The sequence below is a fragment of the Musca vetustissima genome, unplaced genomic scaffold (assembly GCF_032173495.1).
Source record: "Musca vetustissima isolate MV318-11 ecotype Yass unplaced genomic scaffold, APGP_CSIRO_Mvet_v1 utg21817, whole genome shotgun sequence".
NCBI lineage: Eukaryota > Metazoa > Arthropoda > Insecta > Diptera > Muscidae > Musca > Musca vetustissima.
In genome coordinates, this window is record NW_026880717.1 from 177,408 (window position 1) to 187,728 (window position 10,321).

At 34.0% G+C, this 10,321-nt stretch overlaps 1 protein-coding gene across 1 annotated transcript in view; it reads left to right on the forward strand.

Annotated features, from left to right (window-relative positions):
* Positions 1–4,245, forward strand: part of LOC133326494 (acetyl-coenzyme A synthetase) — a 37,967-nt gene extending 33,722 nt beyond the window's left edge. Inside the window, exons 2-5 of the mRNA XM_061535117.1 lie at positions 827–1,565; positions 1,636–1,790; positions 3,373–3,541; positions 3,607–4,245. Coding sequence (XP_061391101.1) covers positions 827–1,565; positions 1,636–1,790; positions 3,373–3,541; positions 3,607–4,245 — 1,702 coding nt within the window. The remainder of the gene's footprint in view (positions 1–826; positions 1,566–1,635; positions 1,791–3,372; positions 3,542–3,606) is intronic.
* The last annotated feature ends 6,076 nt before the right edge of the window (positions 4,246–10,321 follow it).

A 10,321-nucleotide genomic window follows, 5' to 3' on the forward strand; every position in this document is an offset into this window, starting at 1 on the left:
CCTTTCCTACAGTATCCGACCTTACGAATCATTCTGTGGCTGTATTCCTCGATTTCGAACTGGAGTACTCTATGAAATAGTTCATTGAACCGCCTGTTTTTTTCGAACTTGCCTGTTTTGCTCTTCGGTACAACCATGGCATAATGAATAGGTAGTCCATTTAGCGCAGCTGATGTCTTGATTAACTGTCAAAGTGGGTAATTTCTACTTGAATTCGATGTGCAGTGTTGCCAACCATTTGAAATACTATATGGAAAAATTTGACAGATAATCGAAACAAAAACAAAGGTTGTTGTTGTGATACATCACCTTATTATTGCATCATGGGTACAACTAATATTTATCGACACTTCGAAAAAATATGCAGAAAAGAGAGAGGTATTTTGTTGAGTTCACCAATATTGGTAATTATACTTTCCTGTACCCCAAACAGTTAACTCTTCGTCCTGCGAATTTTTCAATACACTCTTCTGTCAACTTAAATCTCTTTTTTAACTACAGTCTATGACAATTCGAAAAAAATAAACCCTAGCATAATAATCTTGTCTCTTCATTTTTGAAAGACCTATCCTCCTCCAACCCAATATGTGCGGTATTTAAGACAATTGACAATTTCCTCTTGACTCAAGCTATGTCTTTGATTAGTTTATGATGCTGCCAGCCATTCTAATGCAATTATTATTGGCAATGTCAAACACAATGGGTGGGTGGTGTAATTATCTAGTACAACAACTATTTTAAATTAAGAAATTGCCCCAAATAAATTACACGAACAAGTAAAATTCGTAAATAATTCAATTTTTTATTTTTTTTTTTCATTTTCCAGGGAAGGCAATCATCCCGATGATTACTCACGCGGCCTCACCTACCGCAAACTCTTGGAGGAGGTGTGCCGTTTCGCCAACGTCCTCAAGGATCATGGCATCAAAAAGGGTGATCGCGTCTCCATCTATATGCCCATGATTTTAGAGTTGCCCATTGCCATGCTGGCCTGTGCCCGTATTGGTGCCGTACATTCCATTGTCTTTGCCGGTTTCTCGTCCGATTCGTTGGCCGAACGTATGGTCGATTGTCAAGCTAAGCTGTTGATCACCGCCGATGGAGCCTGGCGTGGTGAAAAACCTTTGTACCTGAAAGCATTGTGTGATATTGCCTTGGCCAAGGCCGAGGAACAAGGCCATATGGTGGAGAAATGTATTGTTGTGTCGCATTTGAAACGTGTCACCCCCTGCCAGGAGAATCATGTGGAACAGGATATACCATGGACTGAAGATCGTGATTTCTGGTGGCATGAGGAAATGGAAGATAAAGAGCCAGCCTGTTATCCCGAATGGATGGATGCTGAAGATCCATTGTTTATGCTGTACACAAGTGGTTCGACCGGCAAGCCAAAGGGTGTCCTACACACAACCGGGGGTTATTTGCTGTATGCTGCCACAACCTTTAAAATTGTATTCGATTATAAGCCGGGTGATATTTACTGGTGCACTGCCGATGTTGGCTGGATTACTGGTCACACCTATGTTGTCTATGGCCCATTGGCTAATGGGGCTTCATCGGTTATTGTAAGTAGTCTGTTTGGGGTTGATTGCGGAGAAGAAATTTACTAACTATATTTCTTATTTCTTTATACAGTTCGAGGGCACTCCCTTCTATCCTGACAATGATCGCTACTGGGCCGTCATTGATAAATATAAGGTTACCCAATTCTATACCGCCCCAACAGCCATCAGAGCTTTGATGAAATTCGGTGATGGTTTGGTGGCCAAACACAAATTGGATCATTTGAGGTAAGTTACAGGGGGATATTTCTTTGAAGTCCTGAAATCTCAAAAATCGACATTCCTTTTGACTGACGTATAAGAAAGAATGGTTTCGAGCTCCTGACAAATTTCTATAACAAAAAGTTTCGACCTGAGTTTTTAATATTTTTTTATTCGACCTGAAGCCTCGACGATTTTTTTCTATAGAAGAAATCAGACCTGTGTTTCATACGTTTTTTCTATATTGACAAAAATTAGACCTTAGGATTTTTTTCTATAAAATACGGAACTGAGAACGATTTTTACATGACAAAAAATAGACATACGGTCCTGACAAATTTTAGTCTATAGAAAAAAATCAGTCCTGCGGTCCTGACGAATTTTTTCTATAGACCGGACCTGACGAATTTTTTTGTATAGAACGAACTTTTTTCTATAGAAAAAAATAAGTCCTGCGGACCTGACAATTTTTTTTCTATAGAAAAAAATCAGTGGTGCGGACCTGATTAATATTTTTCTATAGAAAAAAAATCAGTGGTGCGGACCTAACTAATATTTTTCTATAGAAAAAAAAATCAGTGGTGCGGACCTGACGAATTTTTTTCTATAAACCGGACCTGACGATTTTTTTTTTGTATAGAACGAATTTTTTTCTATAGAAAAAAATAAGTCCTGCGGACTTGACAATTTTTTTTCTATAGAAAAATCAGTGGTGTGGATCAGTGCTAATATTTTTCTATAAAAAAAAATCAGTGGTGCGGACCTGACTAATTTTTTTCTATAGAAAAAATCAGTGGTGCGGACCTGACGAATTTTTTTCTATAGAAACAACTCAGTGGTGCGGACCTGACTAATTTTTTCTATAGAAAAAATCAGTGGCGCGGACCTGACTATTTTTTTTCTATAGAAAACATCAGTGGTGCGGACCTGACGAATTTTATTCTATAGAAAAAATCAGTGGGGCGGACCCGACGAATTTTTTTCTATAGAAAAAAATCAATTGTGCGGACCTGACAAATTTTTTCTATAGAAAACATCAGTGGTGCGGACCTGACGAATTTCTTTATATTGAAAAAAATCAGTCCTGCGGACCAGGCGATTTTTTCCACAGAAAAAAATCAGTTCTGCGGACCTGACAATTTTTTGCTATAGAAAAAATTAGTTTTGTCAAATATTTTTCTATTGAGAAAAAATCAGTTCTGTCGAATTTTTTTGCTATATAAAAAAATTTGTTCTGTCGATTTTTTTTCTTTCGAAAAAAATCTGTACTGTCGATTTTTTTCTATATAAAAAATCAATTTTTTTCTATATAAAAAATCAAATTTTTTTCTATAGAAAAAATTTTGTTAGAAAGTCAATTCTGAAGAGGTCCTAAGGTCTTGCCCTCTTCAGAAAAAAACCGTCCTGCGGTCCTGACGAAAATAATCAGACATTGATGTCCTGACGATTTTTCAATAGAAAAAATCTGATAGAACAAATTTAGTACCGTGTTTTGACGAGTATTTCTTTAGAGTTCTGAGGTCCTAACGATTTTTTAACGGTCCATCCCAGTAATGTAGAATTTTCTTACAATATTTTTAAACCCGATTTTTGTATTATTTTCTTACAGAGTTTTGGGCAGTGTCGGTGAGCCCATTAATCCTGAAGCCTGGTTGTGGTATTATCGTGTCATTGGCAAGGAGAAATGCTCCATTGTGGATACCTTCTGGCAAACGGAAACTGGTGGTCATGTCATTACCCCCTTGCCGGGCTGTACACCCATGAAACCCGGATCAGCAGTAAGTAGCAGCCGGAACTCAAAATAGGTTCTATTAGATTTACTAAAATTCTTCTTCCCTTACAGTCCTTCCCCTTCTTCGGCGTGAAACCCACTCTGCTGGATGAGGCCGGCATTGAAATCAAAGGTGAAGGTGAGGGTTATTTGGTCTTCTCCCAACCCTGGCCCGGTATGATGCGTACCCTGTTTAACAATCATGAACGCTACGAGGAAACCTACTTCTCCAAATTCCCCGGCTACTATTGTACCGGTGATGGCGCCCGACGTGACGCTGATGGTTATCTCTGGATTACTGGTCGTGTGGATGATATGTTAAATGTGTCGGGTCATCTTATGTCCACAGCTGAGGTGGAATCGGTTCTCACCGAACATCCACGTGTTGCCGAATCGGCTGTTGTTGCCCGTCCCCACCCTGTCAAGGGTCAATGTTTGTATTGCTTCATTACACCCAATGAAAATGAAACGTTCGATGCCAAGATGATATCCGAATTGAAGAAATTGGTAAGAGAACGCATCGGGCCATTTGCCATGCCCGATGTCGTGCAACATGCCCCCGGTTTGCCAAAGACACGTTCGGGTAAAATTATGCGTCGTGTTTTGCGTAAGGTAGCTGTGAATGATCGCAACGTAGGTGATATTTCAACATTGGCCGATGAGTCAATAGTTGAGCAATTATTTGCCAATCGTCCCATAGAAGGCAAGTAAACTGAAAGAAAAAACAGCACACACACCCCCACATAAACACACACACTTTGGAAGCACACAAGGCATGCGGACAGGGAAAAAAACAAATTTCAAACCTTAGAAAAAAACATCCCAATGCTAAATAACAATTTTAAAGGAAATGCCTGAGGCTTGGTTAAAAATTCACCACAACACCACAAGAAGAATTCCCCCCTTCCATTTCCCCCATCCTGCCAAATGTTGTTGTTCCCCCCCGCAAAGAAGTGCATAGATTTGTATTAGACAAATCTCCAGATGAGAAAGCAAACAAAAAAATTCCAACCCTAATATCACAAATCTTGTAAATCTCTTATTATAGACAAACAAAAACAAAAAACCCATGTAATTTTTTAAGTTTAGTTTTTAGTTCCATTAATAAAAAATATATTTTTAAGGATTTAGATTTCCAAAAAACAAATTCCTTTAGTATGGAAAGTAAATATTTTTATTTTAAATATAACATATTTTTTTGTTTTTAATTTATCCCCTTGGAATGTTGAAAACACTTTCTTTTGAATTATTTTATGGGATTTTAAAAACCCCATTGACCTTAAAGTAAAGGGTGCTTTTTTGACTATGATCCCTTAGGAAGATTTAAATTAAAACACAGTTTTTAATATACATAAAGTTTTCAAATGAAAACAATATTTTTTAAGGGAGATGGAAAAAGGTCCTTTGAAAGAAATCACTCCTGGGAATTAAGCGGAAAATGCATTTTTAGGTCTAAAAATTAATTCCGAAGTCCAAGCAATTTTTCCTATAGAAAAAAGTTAATAAGAATTCTTATTAATTATTTTCTATAGAAAAGAAAATTAATCTTGAGGTCTCTCGTTTATTTTGAGAGGTGGATAATTTTTTTCTATTGGAAACAATCAATCCTGAAGTTTAGGAAAAAAATCTGTCGTGAGATTTGAGGATTTTTTCTATAGAAAAAAAATCTTGAATATTTTTCTATAATAAAAAAGCAATTAATTCGGAAGTCTTAGGATTTATTTCTATATAAAAAATAAATCTTGAGATTTGATGATCTTTTCTATAGAAAAAAGTAATCCTGATCTCTCAAGAATATTTTTCTATAATAAAAGAAATAAATCTTTAGGTCTCATGATTACTTTTCTATAGGGAACAAATCAATTCTGAGGACAATCAATCAAAAATCAGTCTCAGAATTTTTTTTCTATATAAAAAATCAATCCTGAGATTTGTGGATTTTTTCTATAGAAAAAAATCTTGATCTCTCATGATTAGTTTTCTACAGAAAAAAGGACTATTATAGTGCGTAAGGATGACGTACTAAAAAAAAAATTATCAATCAAAAATCAGTCTCAGAATTTTTTTTTCTGAGATTTTAGGATTTTTTTCTATAGAAAAAAAAATAATCTTGATCTCTCAAGAATATTTGTCTATAATAAAAATATGAATCTTTAGGTCTCATGATTAGTTTTCTATAGAACAAAAGAATCTTAGGACTAATATAGTGCGTAAGGATGGCGGATTTAAAAAAAATCAATCTTTTCTATATAAAAAAATAAATAATAATCCGAAAGATTTGAGGATTTTTTCTATAGAAAAAAGTAATCCTGATCTCTCAAAAATATGTTTCTATAATAAAATAAATAAATGATTAGTTTTCTATAGAAAAAAATCAATTCTGAGGACTAATATAGTAAGTACGGATGACGGATTAAAAAAAAAAACAATCAATTCGGAAGTCTCAGGATTTTTTTTCTATATATAAAAATTATTCCGCAAAATTTGAAGATTTTTTTAGAGAAAAATATAGGTCTCCCAAGAATATTTTTCTATAAGAAAAGAAGTAAATCTTTAGGTCTTATGTTTAGTTTTCTGTGGAAAAAATCAATTCTGAGGACTATTGTGGTACGTAGGGATGAGTGGCTTAAAAAAAGAAATCAATCCGGAAGTCTCAGAATTTTTTTTCTATATTAAAAAATCAATCCTGGGATTTGAGAATTTTTTCTATAGAAAAAAATAATCTTGATCTCTCAATGATTAGTATTCTATAGAAAAAAAATCAATTCTGAGGAGAATTATAGTTCGTAAGAATGACGGATTTAAAAGGAAGTCTCAGGATTTTTGGGAAAAAAAAATCCTGAAATTCTGCCCAAGCTTTGCTAGTCCTTGAGAAAAATATTCGGTACTTGGAAAAACAATACACGACTTTACGTTATGGTTATGCTAGGATAAAAATATTTAATTTTGAAACATTGAAGCCCGAATGACATAAAAGAAGTATATCTTTAAGTCTCATTAGATTAGTTTTCTATAGAAAAAATCAATTCTGAGGACTCTTCTAGTACGTAGGAATGACGGACTTAAAAAAAAGGAGTTCTGAAGTTCTGACAATTGTTTTATAGGCTTCTATCGCCTCAAAAAAGCATTTTTGTTTTCTGTGGTCTAAAAAGGCATTTTAAGGCTTCTATCGCCTAAAAAAGGTTTTTTAATGCCTTTAAGGCTTCTATCGTCTAAAAAGGGGATTTTAATTTTCTATCGCCTAAAGCATTTTAAGGCCTTTGAAGGCTTCTATCGCCTAAAAAAGGCATTTTAATTTTCTGTGGTCTAAAAAGGCATTTTAAGGCCTTTAAAGGCTTCTATCGCCTAAAAAAATGCATTTTAATTTTCTGTGGTCTAAAAAGGCATTTTAAGGCCTTTAAAGGCCTCAAAAAGGCATTTAAATTTTCTGTGGCCTAAAAAGGCATTTTAAGGCCTTTTTCCATAGAAAAAAAAATAATCCTGGTCTGAGGAATCACGTAAAAATATTTTTTGTAGGAAAATTAGTACTTGGGACCATACGAGCTTAGAAAAAAGTTACTATTTTTTTTCTAAAAGTAAAAATGTCAAAATATATAATTTTTATATCCTGATGTTTCCGTGAAATTTTCAAAGGTCTTAGATTTTTTCTTCAAAAATATGGTACTGATATTTCGGACTTTTTTTTAAATGGATAAAACATAATCCTACTTTATTCCTTAAAATGTTTTTTAAATATCACTCATGTCCTCCCTTCAGATTATTGTTTTCATTTGAAAAATTAAATATTAAAATTAAAAAATAATTAAATAAATAATAATACATATTTTTTGTACACAAAAATATTTAATAAGCTTAACTTCTGCACATTCAAAAATTATTTCGTTTTTCCTATATTAAAAAAAGAAATAAATTTAAAAATACTGGTGATTTTTGTGTAATAAACACACACACAGACACCCTTTAGGGAAAAAATATAACCACAACCGTAGCTTAAAATCTCAGTGAGTGAGAGAAAAAAAATACCAACAACAACCACAAAAAAGCCCCTTATGTGTGTAGATAATTAATGTATCTTGTAGATGCATGTAGTTGTACTATTTTTTTTCTTTTTGTGAATTTTATAAAATAGCTAAAATTTATTATTTTTATTTTTTGTTTGTTGTTGTGTTAGTTAATATAATTTATTTGTTGTTGTAATACTACTAGTGTTTATTTTCTACACTATGTTACTTCTTCTTATGTTTTTTGGTCTTTGTTGAAAGTAACTTTCATTTGTGTTTAAAAAAATCAAAACAGAATATATATATATATATATATATATTTTATTATTATTCAATAGACAACACACACACACATACAGAATATTTAAATAATAAAAATAAAAAAAAAAATACTGTTGTCCTTAAGTATACAAAAGCAAACACTTAACCTAATCAACTATAGTTTAATATTATATGAAAATAATTTACAATAAAAAAAATACAAAATCATTAAAAAAAAAACAATATATTCTTCTACAAAAAAAACATACCATAATTGTTGTTGTTTCTTAACATTATTATTAGTAGTAGTATTAAAACCGGAGCTTCGCATGATACAATTTTGATTTGCTATTTTTTTTTGTTACAAAAATTTAAAAAAAAAAATAAATAATATAAAATAAAAAAGGTTCCAAAATGTATTTCAACGTTCACAATAACATCCTGAATCGCCAAAAAATAGCATGCAAAATTGTATCATTGGAATCCGCTCCTTTAGAAGTTTGTTTCTGTTAGTCATTTGGTTGTTCTTGTTTATTAATGTTAACATTTGCTCCTGTTCTGAGAACATTTATTTCATAATATCGAAGCGCTATTTGAAGTATAAATTTTATTTATAGAAGACCTCTAGAAAAAGATGATAAAAACATATTCATAAAAAAATTAGGACTGGAAAATGTATAAAATATAGTCCTTGAAAAATGATATTCAAAAATGCAGGACTTCAGTGTCCTTGATAATGTAGTTAAAATATAAAACAGTATAGTCGGACGGGACCGACCATACGATACCCTACTTACCCTACTTATCGAGATTCTCTTGACCGTGGGTTGTGTTGTGATGTTCGGCTTGTGGCCTATAGATCGACTCAAAAAAAACCCAAAAAATATGTTTTCGGTCCACTTTATCGCAAAAATTTTATGTAATCATCACCGAAAATTATTGACATCGTCCTTGACCATACTTCAATCCTCATGGAAATTTTCAAGGCGATCAGCGCTATATTTCCACCCCCTAGTGTGGTAATGGGCTTCTAAATAATATCTGAATACGTAAGCACCTGTAAATATTTAAGTGTAACACCCACATCCGAGTGCATACGACAATATAATTAGTATCAACCGAACATACGATACCCTACACAACTACCATGAAATTCTTTTCTTTCTGCGGATATTTATTACGAGCCTAGGCTATATTTCATGATATTTGCACACCCTTGCCCGATTAGAGGTCAACAGCACCTCTTCCTTACCCCGACCTATATTCCGAATATTACTAATATTCAGTACTGCCGGCAGAAGGGCTGCAGCCCTTCTAATTACTTGTCCAGATTTCCTTCACCATGAGTTGTGTTGTGATGTTCCGTTTATAATTGTGGCCTATAGATCGACTCGAAAAAATACAATAAAATTAAGTTTTCGGTCCACTTCATCCCAAAATTATTATCTTACAACTGGATCCTCATGGAACATTTCAAAGCGATCAGCGCTATATTTCCGCCCTATAGTATGGTAAGGGGTTACTAAATAATATATCGGTACGTAAGCACCAGTTAATATTTAACTGTATCTCCCACATCCGAGTACATGCACAATATAATTGGTATCAATTTAAAGGTCAACCACTCCTCTTGAATATACTCGGGTCCATGTTCTTCAAGGGTAAATGTATACGATATGGAATACAAATTATGTAATGTTGTCACACAAAAGTCAGGGTCCATTTGACCCACTATATATAGACCGATCTTTATCAAAACAGGCATGCTTATTCTTTGGCCCGATCCCCTTCTCCATGTGAAATTTCACGATGTTCGGACCATAACTGCGGACTCGGGAACGACCAGAAAAACCAACAAAAATTAAGTATTTGGTTCATTTCATCCCCTAAATATTAACCGATCTTTATAAAAAACAATAGGGGTCTTCATTGGCCAGAACCCATCCTACATGCAAAATTGGTCATGAAGATTGGTCCATAACTGTAGCCTGTATCGTGTTTACAATTTATAATGGACAGACGGACGGACGGACGGACACACATGTCTAGATCGACTCTGCTAGTCGAGATATGACGATCGGTATACTTAAAGGTGGGTCTACGACCAATATTTCGTGGCGTTACAAACTCTTGGGGCTGCACAAAGCTATAATACAACAACTGACAACATAGTTGTGTAGGGTATAAAAATAAAAATCCATGTTGGTATTCATTGAAATCTTGTAGCTTAAAAAATCATTCTTAAAAAACCAGAGCTCTTGACCGATTAGAGATCAACAACACCTCTTTCTTACACTGACATATTTTCCGAATATTTCCAATATTCATTACAGCCCTGTTAATTACTTATCGAGATTCCCTTCACCGTTGATTGTGTTGTGATGTTCGGTTTGTGGCCTATAGGTGGACTCGAAAAAAAAACACAAAAGGTGGATTGGCAGAGGGCGGTCGGTATCCTTCGGATCGCCTTCGACAGTCCCCTACCTTCCGTCTTTGTGGATGCTGATGTCTGGGATGATTCAGTA